Consider the following 21901-nt stretch of genomic DNA (forward strand, 5'->3'; position numbering starts at 1 on the left):
CAGATCTGAGCTCCTTCCCTTGCTTCCCCCCATCCAGTGGGCAAGACTGAGAGTCCAGGACCTCACCGTGTTGGGCTGATTTTACCAGGCAGTGAAATCAGGATACAAAAAGGCCCTGTCCTCTGACGGCCACTCAACAGCCATGGGAAAAAATGCCTGATTCCAAAATTAACTGACCAAGTCCAGAAAAAGTCCACGTTTCAAAATGAGAACAATGGTGGATTTCAGTGTTGTTACAAGAGTTTAGCTCTTATCTAGTTGCTATTTTGCAGAAGGATAAAACTCATCTAAAGACATTCTTATTTGAACAAGCTGGCCTGGCCTGATGGGGGATGGGGGGGTTATTGTTATTTTAATATTTGTATTTACTGTTTTTAGTTGGGCATATATTTAATCCCTTTTAACTTTTGTATCTCTGAATTTTTTATGCTTGCCCTGTTCACTGCCCTGAGTCCTCCGGGAGAAGGGCGGTATATAAATAAAATAATTATTATTATTATTATTATTATTATTATTATTATTATTATTATTATTATTATTATTATTATTATTATTATTATTATTATATGTTCAAGGCCAAAGAAGAGAGGAATTGAAAGCAGACATTTTATATGATTAACAGGCCTGAAAGTGCAGTGGGACCACAAGAGGGTTTTTTTTAGTAAAATCTGGGATTGATTCATAAATCTCATGATTTACTTTAAATTCCTTTTCTATAATTGTGGGGGAAAGAATACATATACATTTACACATATAGGTATATAGGGAATTGTTTAAAATCCTGAGGAGTAGCCATTTGTGGGGGAAGAGAATTGTGGTAGAGAATTTCAGACCGATAAATGCAAGATTGGGGAATGGGGCTGTAAACAAACTGGAAGGAAACTGTGTACAGACCTCCTTTATTTCTTAGTTAAACTGGATGAAGTCAACAGACCGAGCTTTCCCTTCTGAAAAGGGGAAAGGATGAATCTGGATAAATTTTGGAGGCCTCTGGACAAACCAGCCTTTGCAGTTGGAGATTTTCAGTGCAGTCCTCTCAGCAGTTGCTTGAAACACGATCCTGCAAAAGGGACCAAGATCAGAAAGAAAGGCGGGAAGGAGAGGCCTCTGAGCAGACAAGCAGCTGAGGGTCTTTGCAGGGACTTTTGCTCACCCTGCGGAACCCATCGGGGTCCATGTTGCTGAGGAAGGTAGAATCCAGGCTTGGAAAAGGGCTGGCAGGCAACACCCAGCTTGCAACATCCCGGGATTCCAGCATCCCCACAGGTGATCGTCCAGCCCGTCGCCTCCCTCAGCCATCTGGAGCTTTGCCATCCTGCTCTTAATGGCACAGACAAGGTGTCTCTCAGCCTTTCCCAGACGAGGGGCTGGGGCTCCACCCAAACCGATCCTCTTCCTTTTCCCCGGGTAAGAGAGAAGAAAAAGTCCGAAGCCTCTCCAAGCAAGGGGGGTTTCCATACTAGGCCCTCCGGCTGAACATAGGGGCAGCCCCATGCTCTGGGTGCAAAAGATGATACTGCAAAGTTGGTGTCCATAAAGGTGAGGTCCCCAGGACCCTTAATATCTGCCGAAGGTGGCCAGCTGCTGCTCCTACCCACTTTAATGCAACTTCGCATTCCCTAGAGCACTTCCAAGGAGGAGGAAGAATGTTTTTCTGCTCATACTTGGAAGAACAGCAGCTCAGGCCTTCCATCAACAACAGCTGCAGTTGGGAGGTATCTGGAGCGCAAAGACCTATGGCAGCTGCCAAAGATTCCTGATTCAGTTTTGCCTTTCCTTGCGTGCCAAGTTTGCACCATTTGGCATTTGCACTCGCCTCCCAGGCTGTGTGGATAACGGCAGCCTCTTCAACCTTCATGCCCTCTTGGGCCAGAAAAAGGACAGGAGTCGGAGCAGAGAGCTTGGTGGGGATTTGGGACTCAGGGAGGATTTGCTTTTAAAAGGTAAAGGTAAAGGTTCCCCCGCACATGCGTGCTAGTCGTTTCCGACTCTAGGGGCCGGTGCTCATCTCCGTTTCAAAGCCGAAGAGCCAGCGCTTGTCCGAGGACGTCTCCGTGGCCGGCATGACTAGACGCCAAAGGCGCACGGAACGCCGTTACCTTCCCACCGTAGTGGTCCCTATTTTTCTACTTGCATTTTTACGTGCTTTCGAACTGCTAGGTTGGCAGAAGCTGGGACGAGTAACAGGCGCTCACTCTGTTACGCGGCACTCGGGATTCAACCCGCCAAACTGCCGACCTTCTGATCGACAAGCTCAGCATCCTAACCCACTGAGCCACCACGTCCCTACTGCTTTTACTTTTAATTTGCTTTTACTGGAGTCTAAATAGAGTGATCTGAACTTACTTCCAGTGCTGGTGGAATCTGAGTTCAAACTTCACCCTTATAATTTTCCTACAACTTTTTATGGCAAATTTATTATCATGAATATTTGCAGCACCGACCTTGTGCATCCTAACTTGGACATTCAGTGTTCTTTCCATGTCCTTCCCACTTTAAAGAACCAATGCTTGGGTTGCAGAGGAATTGCCGGCAGATGCTGCTTTTCTTCACAGTCCTGGTTACAGGCTCTCTTGGCAACCCCCATTACCGTCCTCCCCCTCATCCCCAGGTCTTCTTCCTCTGGGCCCAACCTCTGTCTCGGGAGGCCCATTGTATCTCCATCACAACTGACCCTCAACTGGGGACAGCCGGGCAGCTTCCATGGACACAAAGGCCTACTAATGTTGCCCACTGCCCAAGCAGAAGATCATTGCTTCACGTGTGTGGCTCTTTCTGGCAGTCCAAGAAGGGAGTTGCTGACAGGATCAAGGCCGTACCTTTGCGGGCAAGATAAGAGATTGACACATTGCTTTGCTTTTATTGCTGAAATGAGGAGCACCTTTCCTCCCAGCAATCATTGACAGAGTCGGCTGGGGCGGAAGGGAAAGGGGCTGCACGTGGGGCAGGGGTCTTGCTCCAACCCATGGGGTTTGGCAAGTCCCCCCCCCCGCAAAAGCAGTGGGGGGCAGGGAGCCTCAGACACCCACCCAGCCCCCTGCTGGTGGAGGGAGAGTGTCCCTCAGCTGCTCTGCCTTTGGGCTTCGGTGGAAGACGGCCTGTCCTGAGATCAGCCGGGTCCCATCGACTGGTGTGCCCTGAGTTCTCTGCTCCTCTCCTTCTGGGCTGGTGAGTGTGATTTACACACCTTTGACCCCCAAGCAAGTTGCTTCCTGGCTTTGAAAGTTGCCACCATCACCCCCGACTACCATGGGAGAAATGATTTTGGGAGAGGGTGGTGAGGAGGCTCAGACAGACAACCACAGTAAGAAGAGTGTGAATAAGTGTGTATGTGCACACACACACTTACAAACACATGTGCTTTTGCCAAAGCAGCCTGTGCAGTCTGTGAGCCCACTGTCCCCCATCAACAGGAAGACCAGGGAACTGGGTGTCTGTGAGCTGCAGACCAGGCTCTGGGTGGCCCCAGAAGAGAGCCGGACTTGCACTCCGATTCCTTCCCCCCCCCCAGACTCTGCTGGCCACAAGGGGCAAACATAGGACACCCCGCCCCTCCCCAGGCATCCTGAGGCCCCTGAGGGAGCTCTTTCCTTTGCTCTCCTCCCAACATTCAGCTGCAGCTGGAGACCCTTTCCTGGAGCCCAGCCTGGGGCACAAAGCCAGACTTGACGTGACAGGGAAGCTGGTCTGCAGAGCTTGTGGGTCCCCTCTGGGCCAAGAGACCAGGTGGCTGGTCTACTGTCCCCCTGGATTTGAGTCTGATGCCCAGTATTTTGCCTGGAGGGAGTCAGGGGGAGGCAGCCCCCAGTGAGAGCCCCCACCTTCTTTCGTCCCCTTGGTCCCAGGATTGGCCTTGCGGTCATCTGACAAGGAGCCTCTCCTGGGCAGGGAGGAGAGAGCAGCGCCAGGATGCCGGGGGCAGGGAAGGCAGCCGGGTTTCTGCACAAAACGTGGCGGGAAAGAAGGGCAAACAGGGAAGAAACCTCTCCAGGGCAGAGCAACGGTTGTTTCTATTAGCCTATTAGAATGGCTGGCTATTTCAACGGCTTTAAAACAGTTAAACACAAGAGAAAACAAATTAAAAGGAAATTAAATTCCGTAGCCTGAAATAATAAATGGGAAGCTCATTCCAGAGCAGTTTCCGCTGTCTGCGCATTGGGGGGCCAATTGGGGAGCCATCACAGGGAGCGGCTGCCTGGAGGGGGGGCCTCCCCAGCCAGCCAGGAGAGAGAGGAGCCAGGGAAGACGAGTTGGGGCAGGCACCAGCCCCACAGATTGGAATCCCAGAGCAATAAACAAGGCGGCCGCAGCAGGCGAAGAGTTAAGCTGGTGTGTGCGTGCAAAGTGCGTGTGTCATGTTGCAGGAATGTGCCTATTATTCCTTTCACCTCTGGCCTCCTCGGTGAGGAGTGTTTGCAAAGCTGGTTTCTCATGGAAACAATTCTTTAAAAGCAACGAAGCTTCAAAACACGGGTGATAACATTTACCTTGGCGGGACAACAACTGGCTAGGGCTGGACTGGACGGCTCTTCCAGCCCAGAGCCAGGCAGGAGCCTCTCTGGAGCAGTGTGAAATTCAGCACACGCACAATGGACTCGCCTTGGCCCAAGGCCAAGAGCACCCAGCCTGGGGCTCCTCCAGCCTTGGGGGTCGATGGGGGAGGGTGGTGGAAACAGCAAGCAGGAATAGCATCGAGGGAGGAGCCCACAGCTCACGGGCCCTCTGGGCCCCCAAACCATTTCATAGCCCGTGTACATAGGCATAGGAGGGGGCCCCTCAACTGGCCAACCACCTCGGACAGACAGGCTGAGCACAGGGCAGTGTCGGCGAGGACAGGAAGGGGGCTGGGCTGGCATGCTGAGGCTGCAGGCCCAGGTGGATCTCAGTGGCGGCCAGGCTGGGCCTGCCACTTCCTGTCCAACCGCCAGCGTCACCTTTCCCACACTTGCAATCGGACCTTGATGTTCCCTGCCATATCAACAGGAGCCAAGTGTTTGCCTAGTGGCCCTGATGCCAGGAGGGGCAAGGCCCGCCTGGCAGCAGGAAGCGGCTCTAGCAGGCACCCTGGTTCCCTTCTGCCGCCTCCTCTGCTGCTGCCCAGCATTTGCCAGCCCTGCCCAGCAGCTGGGGGGGAGGGAGAGATCAGACCCCTTTTTCCCCAAACCCTGCCTCCTTATTCCCTGGAAGAAAAGCAGTCCCTTCTTTGAACGTGACTTTGGGGGGGACATCCAGGGGTTCAGGTCTTAGAGCAGGGAGCCCCAGCCTCTTCTTCTCTTCCATTGGGGGGGGGGCAAGGGCTGCCGTGTCCTGAAGCTGCTTCCTGGGGTAGAGATTCCCCTCCCTCACAGAGGTGGGCAAGCCCTGAGAAGCTACAGAACATGAAAATGGGGGATCTGCTCAAAATCTGCTCATAACCAGGGAAGCCTCAGGTGATAAGATGGATCCTTGTGAAAATACACATTGGGCAATTGTGTGTCATTGCCCCCACCAGCTGGAAATCTTGCCGGGATCACTGACTCATCGGTATCGGCTGCAGAGATTGCTGAGTCTCCCCTTCTCTGGAGGGCCAGAAGTCTCTCAACAGGACGTGCTCAGACCTGTGCAGGGTTTGGGGTGTGCATTTGTTTCCTTTTCGGGGCATTGTATAAAAATCAAGGCTACCGAAAGGAAGGAGAAGAACCTTGCCATTCCAGGCTGGGACCAGCCTGCGCTCAGCAGAGAAATTGTTGTGCGTAATCTGTTACTCACACATGTTCTGTGTCCTCTGAGCTTCAGGCGGTTCAATGTGTGTGAAAAAGTGTCCAGCGAAGGCCAGGGACCTGCTCAGGGCTGGTGCCAAGGAGGAGCTGCAGCTGGGAAAATGCTGCAGGGGGGCTGAGAGAACTACAACAGGCCAAGAAAGTCCCCATGACAGAGTTCCCTTCCAAATGATGTCAAAGGATGTGAGTCTTCCCAAGAAGAGAACCATCCCCCCCCCATGTCGTCAGTTGTGCAGATTGTCCACATTCTTCTCAGGACTGTGGACTATTTTGTGCCCTGATTTCCCAGCGTTAGGAGGCGATGTACAGCCCCGCTCCACTTCTCCTTGTTTGCTGCCTGTCTCCTTCCTGCCTCCTGGGTCCTTTCCTTCCCCTCCCTCCATGTCAGCAAAGCCCCCCCCCCCAGGAGACTGCAGGCCGCTTCCGTCTCTGCTGCTGGTGGCCACTGACTCACCTGTGGCCCTTCGGGAATCATCACAGATTCCCTGGCTGGGAAAGGGAAGGCTCAAGCCAGGGCATGTCGCCATTCCTGGTCTTTTGTTCTCCGATCTGGCTGTGGTGTGGCAGACGGTGCCTTACACAAGCAGGACCGGAGATTGTGTACCGTATAAACTCAAGGGGGAGGATTGCCAAATCCTTGCCATATTATTCGCAACTGTTTATGCGCAATCCGCTTTTTCTTGTTTTGGGAAAAGTGTTGATTTAACAGATGAAATAGCAACTCTGGCTGGAGTCTACACCGGAAAAACTGCACAAAAGGCACATGAGATTTGTGAATTCTCACCCTTCCTTCCTGTGAACTCTGCTGCTCTTGCTTACCTCAATAGTAATTGGCACACAGAAACATGTGCAGCTGGTGAGCTGCTCCGAGCAGGGTTAACCAAGGGGGCGGTTTGGGGATGGAGAAAGCTTTGCCCAGCTGGCCAATTGCAGCTGAAGGCCAAGAGGAGATCCTGCAGCTCCCAGCAAGTGGGTTTCACTGGTTCAGGGGAAAATATCCGGGCATCTGGTAGTTCACCCTTCTGTGTCCACAGCATTTGCTTCCTGGTGGAGCTTATTGCTTGCAACAGCTGTCCAACATTAGTCCTGCAGAGCAGCAAAAAGATGTAAACTACTGATTAAGCCCCCACAAACATATACTTTACTGAAATGGGCATCATGGCTGATTATATTATCTTCTCCTTCCACAATAAGCAGCCATGCAGTATATTAAGTAAATAAGGATGTTCAGAAAGGGGAACATATTTGTGAGTGTGGTGAATCCCAGAATTAAGGGCTGACATAAGTTCATTTTTGCTCTTAGCGGTAAAGCACATTGCCGAATCACACCGTCCCTTGCCTAAAACTGCTCACTTAATTGCTCCTTGGTTTAACTCCCTCCTCCTCTCCTTCCTAATCTTGTCTGTACTGCTGGAATGCTGACCTTAGTGGGGGGGGGGAATGAAAACTACAGAAGGAAGAGCCTTTCAGAGCCGCTCTTCTGATTACTCGGACCAGCCAAGCGGACCTATTAATACCTCCGTCCCTCAAACACTCTCCCAGTTCCCCACTGAGCTGTACTGGAGGAAGGGGGTCCCTGGTGGGTCTGGCATCTGGACTTCCATCTCAGCTGCTTTTGCTGGTGCTTCATTTTCACAGGACAACTAAGAACTTCTTTGAGAGGCGACCACCCAGATTTCATTATACAAACTACATGTAATTGGTTCAGAGACTCTTAGCTCAGACAGCTGTTTCCAAGACAGAGACCCTTTCAGATCAAACTTAAGTAAAAAGAAACCAATGCTTGTCACATGGGTAGGCAAAAATATGAGCAGCCGTCTGCAGAGAACAGCCCCTAGTCAACACCAGGCAGGAGAAGCTGAGAAGGCTTGAGAAGTCGAACTTCCTTTGTTTGGCTTGCAACAACTTGCTGGGTGCTCCCTTCATCGGTTGCCATGGTAAATATTTTTGCTTGGTTGCCACCCACAGAGTGACGGGTGTGCACATGTTCTCTCTGCCGAATGGTTGCACAGACCCTTTCTGGAGGAAGGGGGAGAGAGGCCTGTCTTCTCCACTGCACACAATGTTCTCACTCCTTTGGCTGATTTACAGGGGAAATGTGTCTTTTCTAATCCATGTACGACATAGGAAGGATCACTTGAGGGCTACCCTCCCCCAGGTAGGTGGGAAATCAAACAACATTTAACAAGCCATGTGTAATTAATTAAAAGCAGCTGATACGATAACTCTCCATGAATTAAATAAATTTTCCTCTGCCAGATTGCCACAAACTATTTTGAGGGCTCCATCAAAACCACAGGGGTGTTGAAGTGCCTGAGGTCTCCGAAGATCTATGTGTGAATGCAGCAACACTGGGATTCCTCAGGGCTGCAAGAGGTCTTCATTGGCTTCTGGGCATCCAGGCCTTAGGCAGAACAAAGGGGAAGCTGCTGTCCAGTATTTGGGCACTCCTGAGGTCATCCAATGAGCCCAGAATGGCTTTCCAGCTGCAAGACCCTGGAGGGTGTCTGGACTGTAAAGATCTCTCTTCAGCGGTTAGTAGCATTTTTAGGCAATTAATAATCTTGTAATTCTACCCCCAGTAAAGTTCAAGTTGGGTTATATATTTCCATGTTTTTTAAGGATTTAAACAAATCTCCCCAAGAAGAATTCCTTTTTCATTTACCTTTTTGTTCCCCATTGGAAGTTAAGATGGAAGCAGCCTGGAATGCAGGCAGCAGAGGGGAAAAGCCAAAAGGTTCCCAATGACTACAGAAATTAATTGAAGGTCTTTCAAATCCCCACTTGCCAGGCGCTCTCAGCACACCTCCTGAGCAGAGCCTGACGGGTGGCTGGAGAGCATCTTCCCTCCAGCCTCTTTGCAAGTGGAAGAAGGAGCCAAAGACGAGCAGGGCAGAAGGAAACTGGCATTGAAAGAGACAGAAACATTGCAGCCACAGATCAACCTGTGTGGTGCCTCTGACCATTGTGTTCCTTGTGGAGTGCCAGAAATTGTAAAATGCAAATCTTGCCTGTAATTTGCAGTCACTGCCCTCCAAGGGGGTAGGGATCCCTATACCAAGCCCCTTCATGGGAGAGGAAGCCACTTTGAATCACATATGAAAATCAGGGTGTTCTTTTCTGGAGTTGTTTGAAAAAGTGCAAAAGGAAACACAAACTAGAATTGTGGTGAGATGGCTGCAATTGGGCTGGTAAAAGAAAAGCTCTGGAGCTCCAGCTTCCCGTGAGCCTTGGAGGCTGGGCTGAGGAAGGGCGTGAGGGGCAGCCGCCCAGTCATTGGAGAGCGGCCCTCGCCTTTGGTGCAGATGCCGATCTCGGGACCCTGAGCCTCCTCCTCAAAGGCAAAAGCGAGGCCGGGCCAGGCCTTCCTGGCTCTGGGCTCTAAGTGGCAGAAACTGTGCCCCTTTGCAGACGTTTTGCAAAGCAGGGCAAGATTTCCTGGTGTTTTGGCCACCCCTCCAAGGAGACTAGATCCCCACTTGAAAATAATCAACATTTCCCTTAAATGTTCGCTGTTTCGCCTGTTCTTAATGACACTCACCATTCATCTTTGCTCCCTATTCGCTAACATATAATGAAAAATAAAATAATATCCACTATGCTTTTGGTAACACTTCAGGCTGTTTGGAAGCTTCCAGCTGAGCATTTGCCTTCTTTGACCCTGTGTTGGGCTTCGCGGTGTAACTCTTCCCTGCACATAACTGCAGATTTTCCAGAAGTCTATGCTGAGCAGGATCTCTTCTTGGTCCCCATCCCATTCACTCAGAGGACTCCTGACATCCCGCCAGTGAAGAAGAGGAAATCCACAGGCTGAGGGCCTGTGTTCCAGAAGGTCTGCTTTTAATTCTTTTGTTTAAACGGCCACTGCACTAAAGCAATCCTGTCTCACGCTGGCATTTTGTTCCATCAATCAGAAGTAGAACTCTTGGCAGAGGAAAACCAATGAACGCCACACCAGGGAAGCCTCCCCTTCCTGCAGCTTCCCCTCCTCTGGATGAATGCGTGTCCTTCCAGCTGGCCTGGCTCGGCCGTGCTGCTGGGCTGCACAGGAGGCCGCGCAGCCCTCTTCCCTTGCAGTGAGACTTCAGCTGGGGAAGCCCCAGTGAAGGGAAGCCTCTGGTTTCCCAAGTTGGCCCACATCCCAAATGCCAGGAGGCAACTGAGCAGAGCCTCCTTCTCCCCACCTGGGACAGCTGACTCAACAGGGCATCCAAGGGCACAGCCACAGCCAAAGGAAGGTCAGGGCAGAGCTACAGCCCCCTGGAACTTTCTGCTCTTCGCACCGAGGCCACTGTGGACATTCCAGCATGAAAAGAGGGCTTTCCATGCCAGGTGGAGCCTCTCCACCCCAGCCATGCAGGCTGTGTCCTCCCGGAGTCTGTGAAGGTGGGTTTTTGAAGCCAGGTGCCCAGGAGCGGGGGAGGGAGGGCAGACCCCATCACAGCTGCTGCTGCTCTGCATTTCATGGTAAGTCACACCACCAACGTGGGCCAGCCTGATACCTGCTTTGACTACCAGACCTGGCCTGAATCCCAAACCCCACAGAATGACAGCCGAGTGGATGAGATGTTGGCAACAAAGAAAGCAAAGACAACGGCCTCAAAGGATGGGAGAAAGGCTGCTACCAAGCCAGATAAAAGCCATGCATAGCATTGCTTTCCTGGGCTGGTCTGCCTTGAAGGACTGGCCATTCCAAGGGGCAGGGGGTGTGGGAGGAACAGGATACAAAGGGCAACACTCAAACCCTTCTCCTGCATCTCAGGGAGCCTAAGGCCGGCTGAATGGACAATGAGGATGGGCTTCCTTGAAGCTGAGTGGTTAGGGTCCAACAAGGAAACTTTCTGGAAAGGCAGCGGTGCCAGGCGAATGGGCTGGCCTTGGCCCAACCACTCTCAGTTTTAGGGGTGCATGAGCAAAGGTGAGAGCCAAAAACAGAACCTGGACAAGGCCATGAAATGCTGCGGGATGCCTGCCTAGCAACTCCTGCCCTGCCAAGGGTCTCTCTTGCAGCCTGGAGAATTGCTGGAGTAACTGTAAATGGCGCTGACTTTAGAGAAGAGCCTTCTCTTCCGGCAGAATCAGGAATAGGGAGGGCAAGTTGTTTCCCCCCACACACAAGGGAGCTGGGCCACTCATTGCCACGGGGCTGCCTGCCAAGCCAGAGAGCCTTGGTGGCGCAGTGGGCTAATGCCTCCTTAAGTAACACCAGCTGCCTGCAATTAGTGCAGGTTCGCATCCCACCAGGCTGAAGGTAGACTCAGCCTTCCATCCTTCTGAGGTAGGTAAAATGAGGACCCAGATTGTTGGGGGCAATAAGCTGACTTTGTAATAATGCCGCTTGGGGTGTGTGTGTGTGAAAGCCCTAATAAGCAGGCATATACATAGAATGAAGGCTACTGCTAAGCTTGTAAGCCGCCCTGAGTCTTCGGAGAAGGGCGGGATATAAATGGGATTAAAATAAATAAAGGGCCAACAGTAAGACTGGCCTCCTGCTGGCTTTCAGCCTCACTTTCCCGCCACACACACAGCACAAAGGCAAGTGGCACCGATCCTCTGGGTCACGTAGGGGAAGCTGGAGGGTGCAAGTGGCTCCCCACAGCCTGCCGGGTCCCCCTGGTGATGCAACACCTATTGTCCTGAGTTCTTTTTCAACACTGCCTTCCTTATGATGGCTAGTTGGCACTTCAGAAATGCCAGCATGTGCCTGGAATCCAAAGCTTGTCAGCAAGCATGAAAAAAGCAACTGGGCGTTCAGATGTTGTTGCTTTGGGGCCGCTGTCCCCCAAACAAACATCCCTGGGCAGAGAAGGAGAGGGCCCTTCCCTGTTTCAATTCTTGGAGTGATAAGCAGAAGTCAATTGTGCACAGCCAACCTCCGCCCTTCCCCCTCCCTTGTCTCTGCGCCTGGAGGTAAGCAACCTAGCAGAGATACTTTTAGTTCCTTCCCGATGAGCACAAATGCACTGAAGTCTTGGTAGCTTGGTGGGGTCTCTGGGACCCCCCCTTTCTGGTCACTCCCTCTGCTTACTTTGTGTGGCCCCACTTTTTTGTAAGGGACAGAGTCCAGTCCCCGCTTCCTTTGGCCAGGGCGGTGTCTGCCTGGCTGCTTCCTAGGGACACTTTATACATCAAAAAATAAAAATAAAATAAATAAAAATAAACCCAGCCCTGGGAAAGTGGTGGGAAAAAAAGAGCTTCTGCTTCTGCTGGCCTGATTCTGAACCCCATGGAGAAATTCCTCCATTGCTCCCACTCACAGCCACCCCAAACCCAGAGAAGGGCTGGCTCAGTGGGAGGTCCCCAGAGGAATTGGGGGGGCAACACAATTAAATAGATAAGGAAATAAACCTGAGAAGAAAACCAGACTCTTCCCAAGGGGGCTCACACAGGAGGGAAGCCCGCTGAGCAGAGGGCCCTGCTCCTCCTACCTGCTCAGGGGGGTAAGCCCAGAGGGCCCCAGTGCTCACCAGTCTGGGCTTCTCCGCCAGCCCAGGCTCTGGGTTCATCCATTCTCTTGGCCACATTTAGAGCAGGGCTCTCTAGAAAAGACCCCCCACACACCAACTAAGGCTCTGCCTTCCCAGCATTTGCAGTGGGGAGGGGGTCTGTCCTAGTCCTAGCCCTGGATTGCCCAGGCAGAGGTATCTAGGCAGCTGGCAAGCAGTTCCCAACCACCAGCCTCTGCAGTGTCTGTGGCCAGCATGCCCCCAGTGCCTTGCTGGGGGAGGTCTGTGACTTTAGCCCCCCCCTCTGGATCTCACTGGCCCCTTCCTCAGAGGCGACAAGGCTGGACTGTTCAGGTTAATGATTACATTTTAGGACTTCTTAATTGGGGCAATAAAGGGCTAGGGAAAGCAAGCGGGGAGGAAGGACAAACCTGACTTGGCATTTGTGCCAGCTGCAGGCACCAACCACTCTGTGGCCTTTTGCTGCCTCCTCTTTTCTCCTGGATTAAATGGGTTTAATGTTTAAGAAACGGGCAATAAATAGCATGAGATGGATCAGGTGCTAGCCTTGAAACCAGGAGACGGTGAATTCTAACCCTGCTGTGGCGTAAAAGCCAGTAGGGTGAATTGGAACAGTCACTCTCTCTTAACCCAATCCACCTTGCAGGGTTGTTGTTATAGAAGGGGAAAAAACTATTAGGTAAGTTTGCCATCTTGACGTATTTATGAAAAGAACAAAGGTAGATATAAGGGGCTGAATAAATGTTCGGCTCTGGCTGGCTGGCCCTCTGCTAAGCCTGAGTCCCCAGAACAGAGCCCTGGCTGGTGCAAAGAAGGGGCGCCTCCGCTTGGGAGAAGCAGGCTGGCCCCTCTCCGGGCTCTTCTAACTGTCGGAAATCTGGGCACTGGATTGCCTGCAGAGGAGCCCCTTGCTTCCGTCTAAGCAGCTATTGGTGGTGATAAAATGGGCCAAGGTCAAGCCTGCACTGGCCCTGCACGGCCAGGAAAGCTTCCCCATTGCAGCCACAAAGCGCCCCCTGGCAGCAGAGCCCACGGAGTCTCCAATGCCAGGCAGGAACTTCTGCCCGCAAAGAGCCGCTAAGCTCAGCCCTCAGCAGCCCGTTTACCACCCCACCCCCACCCCCGGCAGGGCTACGCCGGATGGGCCTCCTGCAGAAAGAAGCTCCTGGGACCATCCCTGTTTGGCCAAACAGCTCCTTGAGGAAGCATATTAGACCTCCTCAGAGAAGCTGAACGTTTGGTCTCGGGGCCCAGGCCAAATGCGCCTGGCCAACTCCCCCTGACAGCCAGAGAAACATGGGCACCACCACCTCCATCCACAAGAGGCTGCCGTGGCCGTCTCTCATTTCCCCCCCCAAAAAAAATGTGCCCCCACACCCAGCGGCCCAGGCAAGGAGACACCTAATCCCACCTAAGCCGTTGCCAGAGAGATGCCAGCAGCTGCCTTACCTGCTGCCACACCAGCCAGGACAGCAAGGGTGTCGGGCCTCCAAGCTGTTCAACCAGTCCCCAAAAGTCCCCTCCTTTGCTCGATTAGCACCTTGGCTCGGCTGGGAGGTCTCCCCTGTGGAGGAGTGGAGCAGGGTTTCATGGCTTTTCTTGAGGGGTGGACTTTGTGTATGCCAGGGAGAGGGAAAACTTTGCCTTGTCTACCATCAAACTACCCATCTCACCTACTGGACTGGTTGTGGATGCTTTCATGGAAATATCACTGTTCCACACTTCCTTCTCCTCTGCTGGTGAACTTCATTTCAAGAAAGAAATCCTCCGTTAATCTCCCTCCGTCCCTCCCCAAAGTGTAAGCAGAGAAGCCCCTTTAGCAGTGAGAGCGTGGGGGTCACCATATCTAAACAGACGTGGTGCTCCTCGCTGCCTCTTTCCTGTGCTGTCCCCCAAAGCCCCACTGGGAGAGGGGCCATTGGTGAGGGGTGGGGCTGAACAAGCTCCTTAGGGGGTGGGCTTGCCATTCTGACTACTGAGCCATCTGACCCCAAGCGTGCTCCTTGCACAGCCCGAGAGCCAGAGAACGTGTGGCTGGTCAACTGCTGGGAAAAGCCTTCTGTCCTGGCTCCCCTCCCCAAGAAAGCCCCCACTGGCTCCTGGGCCTCTGGCTGTACCAGGCTGCTGGAGGAGGGAAAGACACCTGCCCTCCAAGGAGAGAAAGAAATGGAGGCCCCTCAGCTGCCCCCTCCCCTTCTCTAACTGGTCCAACTCTACCCCTTCTCCCCCCTCCCTTCCTCTGGCCTGCCACGCCCCCTAGCGAAGCCCCAGGCTCTCCCAGGACCTATGGAAGGAAGGCCTGATGGGAGCTGGTGGGTCTCTTTCCCACCCTTGTCTCCACCTCCAGGTGTTTCTCCCACGTTGTTTTCTTTCTTTACCCGCTTCAGTGCTGGAAACAGAACAATCCAGAAGAGAGAAGCATTAGAAACCTTGCAAAATTTGCAAGTTGATTCTAAGGTTCGGTAACAAAAAATACTTTCTGCAAATTGTAAGAATCTACAGACAGGAAGAAATGTTTTCAGTAATTATTTTTAAACCATCAGTTAATTGAAATAAAAAAACATTATATTGGATTGTATAGAAATAAAATGGGTAGTCTTAAAATGACATTAATCCCCTGTTCAAAATGCATGCAGTAATGGAAGCGTTTTGGAAAGTTTTCTGGAGTCCAGCCGAAACAGCGGAAGGCGCTGCAGTTCAAGAGGAAATGAACAGTCTCCACCTGCGTCTGCAAAGGAGAAACCTTTGGAGAGCCTGCAAGCTGGGCCCCAGAGCATCAGTTCAGGTTTCCACTCTGGGAGACAGGAGAGAGGGTGAATTTTGCCACCGGCTCTGTCCTGTCCTATCCAGCCAGGGGAGCGATTCTGGGGGGGGGGGTCTCCAGATTTCCATTTTGCTTCCTTCTCACAGCAGCCTTTACCTGCGAAAGGATCGCATCCTGATTGCCTTCATGCCTCGGAGCTGAAAGATGGAGTAGACATGCAAGGCTACAAATCCCTTTTAAGAAATATGAAGGAGAAAATCTCCTCAGTCTGGTTACTGGAAAATGGAGCCCCTTCTCCCGTCCCCTCCCCATTAAGCTTATGTCGCAGTCCTTTGTGTGTCCTTGACTGGCATGCTAGCCAGATGTTGTGCAGCACAATGGATGTTGTCCAATCCATTCCATGCTCTCTCCATGGCGTCCAACCTATCCGTGAGCGCATGTCGTTCAAGCAAGGGCTTGGGTGCTTTCTTGCAGCCCCTTCCTCCTTCTGCTTCTCTGATATTTCCGTGATAACGAAGTTTTGCATACAGGCACATCCTTCATGGCCCAAATGGGATGCAGCATTGCTCGCCTTAAAATAAGCATATGAAAAATCTCCAGTTCAATTTCCTGCCCTGGCCAGAGAGTGATTTTAAATTCATTTGCAACATAATTTATAGAGATGGGCACAGAGGCCCACAGGTCCTTTGGCAGCCAAGCTGGGAAACCTGACCTGGGCCAGCAGAGCCTCAGCAAGAGGAAGAATGTGGGTCTAGTCTGTCCCACAGTGTCTTTCTAGCTGGCTTTGCCTGGGTGGTCAAAGCAGCCAAAGCAGCAGGACTGTGCTGAGGGGCATCTGAGGAGGTTCTCCAAGGTCATGGAACACTCTCCCAGGGCTTGCCACGGGTGGCCATTCTCTAAATACCCTTGGTGTAAGTCCTGGCTCTCCATGGTCCTCTCCAGGACCCCTGAGGAGGAGAACAGACGCTTGGCCCCCAGCCTGCTGGACCACTCTGAAGCACTTGCGGAAAGGTCAGCATGGCTGGTAGACCAAGGGGTCTCCCTGCTGCTCCTAAAGGGGTGGGCACAAGAAAGAGGGGAGCCCAGTTGCCCCCGGAGATGGCGTGCTGGCCCAGGGGCTTCTTCGAAGAGGTCAAATGCCATCCTTCTCCGGGAGAGACAGAAAAGGGGCCGCGGCCCTGAGTCCGGTTCCCCCTGGCCTGGCACTTGTTGGGCTCTTGGCTGGAGGGGCTCCCTTGGCAGCATTTGTGGCTGTTGGACTGCATGGCCCTCTCCTTTGCAGGGAACCCGGGAGCTTTCCCCCCCCCCCTTCCCTTTCAGAAGATCGGCCTCTGAGTGCCCTCCCTGGGAGAGGAGAGGAAAAGCAAGGAGTTGCCTGATGGGAGGAATGGAAGGTGCCCCTCCCACCAGGAAGGACCATGCGGGCTGGGGGGGGGAGGGATTGCTGCAGGCAGGCAGCTCTTCTCTAGTTTAGGGCCTGATTCTCCTCCCCCCCCCTTTTGCTTTGTTCGCCACCAAAGAACTGAAAAAGAACTGGAGAGGCTGCACAGTCCCAGGGACCCCTCAGTTCCCCCGAGAAAGGAATTACCCAAACAGGGGCCTGAATCGTTTCTTCTTTCCCATTGTGGTTTCTCCACATCTCCCCCCCCCCCCCCGCCCCAGATTGTTCCTTTAGCAAGCCAAGCAAGTGAGTTGAGCCCAGCTATCACCTCTGCTGCTTGGGAGGCTTCTGCTTTTGGAGCTTTGTGGAAAGATTAAGGGTCAGTCGGAGACCCTTACCTGCCCTCAGGAGCGACCAACCTTTCTGCCCCTCCTGTGGGCAGGGGCCTCACAGACCCCCTCCCCTCTCTGACCTACTCAGGGCATCTTCTTAGCTCCGGCAAAGCCCCCCAGCAGTCATACCCTGCAGCTTGAAGTGGCTGAAAGACCCTGGACAGGCTGTTGAAACCCAGCAAGGTGTCCACCAGAGTCAGCCAGGAGGGCGGGAGGTGGCATGAATAACTAAAAGCTTCTGCCAAGAGGCCCTTGAGAGATGAAAGTGGTTTTCTACAGACAGGAACTGCCTGGAAAAGGCATTGAGCAAAGGAGCATTGCTCAATTTCCTTGCAGTGCTGGAGGGGGGCCCTGTGGCAAACGGGTGTCACCTTAGAGCAGAGCTTCCAAAGGGGGCTTCTTCCAGACATGAGGGGGGCAAATAAGTTGGGAGGCCTAGGAGTGGGTTTAGGTGGCGACAGGGGGCTGCATGCCCTTGAATTCCCCCTCCCAGCATCTATTGTTGCCCTCAAGTGGCTCTGCCTGATGATTTCCCCTCCCCCTCTGAAACTGGAAGCACAGTAGGGATGGATTAAAAGGGGGGAGGGAAAAGGCAGAAAGAAGGCTACTCCATTGGATCTGGGCCAAGCCACGTCTTCCCCAAATGTCCTGAGAGAGCAAGGTCAACTTTAAGCCAGCTTTGGCATATAATCCTTTTTTGAGTTACAGACAATGCTGATTTCCTTGCAAAAGAGCTGAATTGTGTCGCTCAGACACATATACACACATGCAAGGGATTCAAAATGTGCAGAAAGAACACTTCTGAATGGAGGGCATCCAACCTTCCACAGCAACCCTCTGTCTTGTCTGGAACACCAGCTGAAGGCTGGCGGTGACCAGAGCCTGCCTTGCCCTACCCAGCCTCTCTGTTCGGGAACAGAATGCCCCTTGTCCCCAAGGCCAATAGGAACCCCCCCATTGCAACCATTCAGCCCAACCCACTGGGGGGGTGTCTCCAGGAATCCATCTCCCCAGCACCCTCTGGCCAACCAGAGTTTATTGTTGCTTCAGAACAAGGCTTGGTCTTCACATCAGGGGAATTGCGATCCTTGTCTCCTGCCTTTTATCCTGGGTAAGAAGGGAGGTGGGTTCAGCAGTGCCTCCTGAGGACATTGGGGGGGGATTCCTCTGAGCAAGATCCTTTAGAGAACACCAAAGGGGCATTTTTTCTGTGCTGGCAGCAAAAGGGTCGGAGGCTTTTCGGGAGGCCTCCTGGCTGCAGAAAGCAGTTCTTCCCTCCAAGCTGGCCCTTCTCAGCAGCTCCTCTTGCCACTGGGGCTTCTGGCTGGGAAGAGAGGTCGACTGGGGACCCCCATAACATCAGTTTTTGCTTAGCTGGGACAGGTGGGTCTATTTCCCTGGGGTGCTGGAGTCTCACGGCCATCCTGCAGCCCCTCCCCTTGTGGCCACTCCCTGTCCTCTGCTCCACAGCATCGTTTCAGCAACTGGTTCCCGGCAGCCAGCCCCTCCGCGCCGCTAAGTATTTTCCCCAAACCCAGCAGTTCCCTCCTTTTGGGGGGTCTTTCAATGAACTTCAGCCCAGTCCTTGTTCGATGGATTTGGCCGAGGCCTTGAAACTCAGGGGCCCTGAGAAAGGCTGTGAGGTGCAGGTGCCCAGCGGGGCGAGACGTCTGCAGAGCGCCCTCAGTTCCTCTGCCAGGCTGAACATGGAGCATCTTGGAAGCGTCAGCAGTGCTGAGTCTGAGGAATCGGCCACTTCCTGTGCCTCTCTTGCTTGTCCTTCATTGCTGGGGAGGCTGGCTTAGGGCCAGGAAGGGCCAGGCCGGGTGGAGTTGGCTGGGATTAAAATCGCAGAGCAGCTGTGCTCAGCCAATGAAGCAGCCGCAGGAGTTGTAGCAAGCAGAATAGAAGGTGGGTGAGGCTCAGTGCTGCTGCAGTTCTCCAGACGCTCCCCCCCCCCAGGTTTGGAGAAGCTGAAAAGAGAGACCATGTCAAGGAGGGAGATAAGGAATGCCTGGCCACAATGACAATAGTCAAGGTCATTTCTAAACTCCACTAGGAACATTGCCATAGATCTGGGACACACCCAGAGTTCTGGATTTTGGGAAATCTTAGAAAGCAACAGGAGGGGCGGGTCATGAATGCCAAAGTGGATGGCCGTGCCTTTCCATTAGCAAGAGCTGCAAACCAAATCGGGTTTCTGCAGTCTTTCAGAAACCGAACTTGTATCTGAAATACAAAGATGGCCGGTGTCGTTTCCAAAGAGTTGCCAATTTCCCAGGGATCAGACGGCCTCCATTTATGGGGATGAAGCCTGGAGGGATCACAATGAAGGCCCCTCCCTCAAGGCCCCAAGAAGGGGTCAAGAGGCCCTGGGGCTCCGCTCACCCTGCTCTCTGCAGACAGAGGCTGCAAACAGTGGCAACTGCAGCCACCGAACCTCATTGATGGGCACTCTTGGATGAACCCACAAGAGCCGCAAAAAAAGAGCGCTGACTTAAAGTTCACAAAAACTGAAGGATGCTTTTGGGAGACCTAAAATGCAAAATGTAAAATATCCAGTAAGTTTTAACTTCCTACTGAGAGCTTGGTGCTTCCTGAATGCATGTCAGATTCCAGTTGAGCTCCATTAATCCAGTCCCAGTAAGTGATTCCTAGTGGGGAGAGGGGGGCTGGCTAATAAAGCAGGAACTGCCTTACTTTTCCATCCGATCTAGCAGTGAGGAGCATACACTGGCGCTGAAATGGGTGCTTCCTAGGAGTCTAGGGAGAACCCTCTTTCTTTCACAAACCTTTGACAAAGTTATGCTGTCTGGTGAATGATCTCCGCCGTCCCACTGCAGTTAATTTCCTTGGTGATGGCGTTAACACGTAAAAACATCCTTACTAGAATTTGTGGATGGCATTTTGTCTGTAAGATTTTCAGGCAGGCTGAGATTTCTCTTGACTCAAGTGCATCCCCTGGAGAATTATTTATCTCCATCTATTAGCTCCAATGGACTCAGCACAGGAGCCTTGAGAAAGATGTTGCCCTGCCTCATGCAACAAGTCTCCCAGCTTCCCGTGAGGCTAAGGCACCAGTGCAAACAGGCTTATAACAGACTCCCCACCCTGTGGAATTTTGGTTCACAAGGCAAGAGTCACAAAAAACTAGGAACTTTCTGGGAAAGGCCACAAGGGCTTCTGCAAGCTTCCAGGGGCTCTATCAGCAGGAGGAAGGAGCAGTGGCGTAGCGTGGGGGGTGCAGGGGGGGCCGGCCGCACCGGGCGCAACATCTGGGGGGGGCGCTCACACTGAGCTGCTCAGGGAGCCCCAAGGGCTGCACAGAGTCGGCTTGGCTCCGCTCTCGAGCTGCTCTTTCTTGCAAAGTGAAACGAGTCCGGCAGGTGAGATGGGCGGCCACATAAACTGAATAAAATAAATAGAAGTGCCCAACTCTCCGCCCAGGCTCAGGCCAACCGCAAGCGCCCCGCAGGTGCCCCGGCAGGCTTGGCCGAGCGAAGATGGACCCGCCGGCCGGCCGGCCTAGCTTCATGTGCATGCGTGGCTTTATTTAGCGGGGCTCACGTGCGAGCTTGAATGCAGCGGCTCTTGCAGGTCGGAGCCCTGCCCAGCCGCCCTCGAGAGGGACCCAGAAGCATCCCGCATGCGCGCGACTCTTCTTGGAAAGTCTACGCTGCTGCGGGGCACGTCTTTTCGGCGGTGCCGTGACATCACTTGCCTTGCCCCGGGTGCTGACAACCCACGCTACGCCACTGGGAAGGAGGCCAAGGGCTGGGCTGAGTCCCTGAGCCAGATCTGGCAAATGACCAAGAAAGGAAGACCCAGGGAAGCCCAGCAACATGGTCTTTGTGCGTTTAAAAAGGGGTCCGCATGACAGCCTAGATGGGAGTGGGGCCTCCCCCTGAAGAAGTGACTCAGGGAAGGAAGGAGCACTCACATCAGTGGGGGCAGCCTGCAAGGGGCCAGGGGTCTGTCCAAGAGTGGCTTTGAAGACAAGAACTTCTCTGCCCCCCCCCCCCCAATCTCATAAGACCATCTGGCTTCGGCTCTTCAGCGCTCGGCCGGGCGGAGGTCTGGGAAGGGGGCCGGGTGCCCGCGGGGGCCCCTCCGGAAAGAACCCCGGGCCGGGACTGGGATTCGCTAGCTGTTGGGTTCCTCCCGCAGAAGCCCCTCGCCCCGGCGCGCGCCCAATCTTGTCAGCCGATCTCTCGGGGGGGGGGACTGCCGCTAATTGGCCGGGCAGGGCGCCCGCGGCCCGCAGCGAGCGAGTGAGCGGCCAATTAGAGACCCCCCGACGGGCCCGGCTTCTGCCGCTGCGCGTTAATGAGCTGCCGAGCGCGGCTCCTGCCCTGCTGTCCCGCGTCCCCGTTCGCCCTGCCGGTCTGTAAAAGGCCCCGCCGCCCTCCTGCTTCCTGTGAGCCGCCCGCCGAAGCGAGGACCAAAAGGGCGCGGTGTGAAGGGCAGCTGGTCTCCCGATCGTCCGAAATGGGTTGGGATGCCAGAAGGGGGATTGGGCAACGACAACCCCACCCCCCGCCCAAGGGAGTAGCCCCTCCCAAACCCCTCGGAAATGTTTCAGAAAGATCTTGGGGGTTTAGACCTTGACGGTAGGAATTAATAGTTCGTTAGCTTGGTGCTCTGTTATTTTTTCTATACATTCGGTAAATGTGAGTTAAGAAAATGCGACTTTGAGGAGTTTACCCCCTTCGAGTTTCCTGACTCTCTGCAATTCCGCTCCTGGAAGGCAACATTGCAAGGGGCGGGAGGGCTGGGACCACCAGTTTGGGACCCTTCCACAGAGCCTCCCTTGGCCCAGGAAGAGAGCAGCTGCATCCCCCAATCCAAACCTCCCCGGGAGGGGGAGGCTAGCCCCTCCAGGCAGAAGAGCCTTTGCAGTCAGCTTGGTGGCCGACTCCCTCCTGCCTCCCAGCTGGCCTGGGCTGCTTTCTCTTCTGCCTGAGCAGCTGCTCAGCAGGCCAAGGAAGCGCTCTCCTCTGGTGCTCTCCACTGCCTGCCAGTGCTTATTAGGGACTGAAAGACAAGCCTGGGCAGGGTGTGCAGAGGACTGCAGGAGAGCAGCGCAGAAGCTGACCCAGCCCACCCCAAGCCTTGTGTTCCAGATGGATCAGGCCTTG

General features: G+C 53.5%; 1 protein-coding gene across 1 annotated transcript; it reads right to left on the reverse strand.

Moving 5' to 3' along the window:
- Positions 1–906: 906 nt before the first annotated feature.
- On the reverse strand, positions 907–15516 carry LOC310645833 (uncharacterized protein; the record flags this gene model as incomplete). Its single annotated transcript, XM_083371852.1, has 5 exons — positions 907–1060; positions 6579–6845; positions 13676–13790; positions 14556–14615; positions 15414–15516. 5 exons carry the CDS (start codon positions 15514–15516, stop codon positions 907–909), a joined length of 699 nt encoding a protein of 232 aa, XP_083227978.1.
- Between the last annotated feature and the right edge of the window lie 6385 nt (positions 15517–21901).

The sequence above is a fragment of the Vipera ursinii genome (assembly GCF_947247035.1).
Source record: "Vipera ursinii genome assembly, chromosome: 12".
NCBI lineage: Eukaryota > Metazoa > Chordata > Lepidosauria > Squamata > Viperidae > Vipera > Vipera ursinii.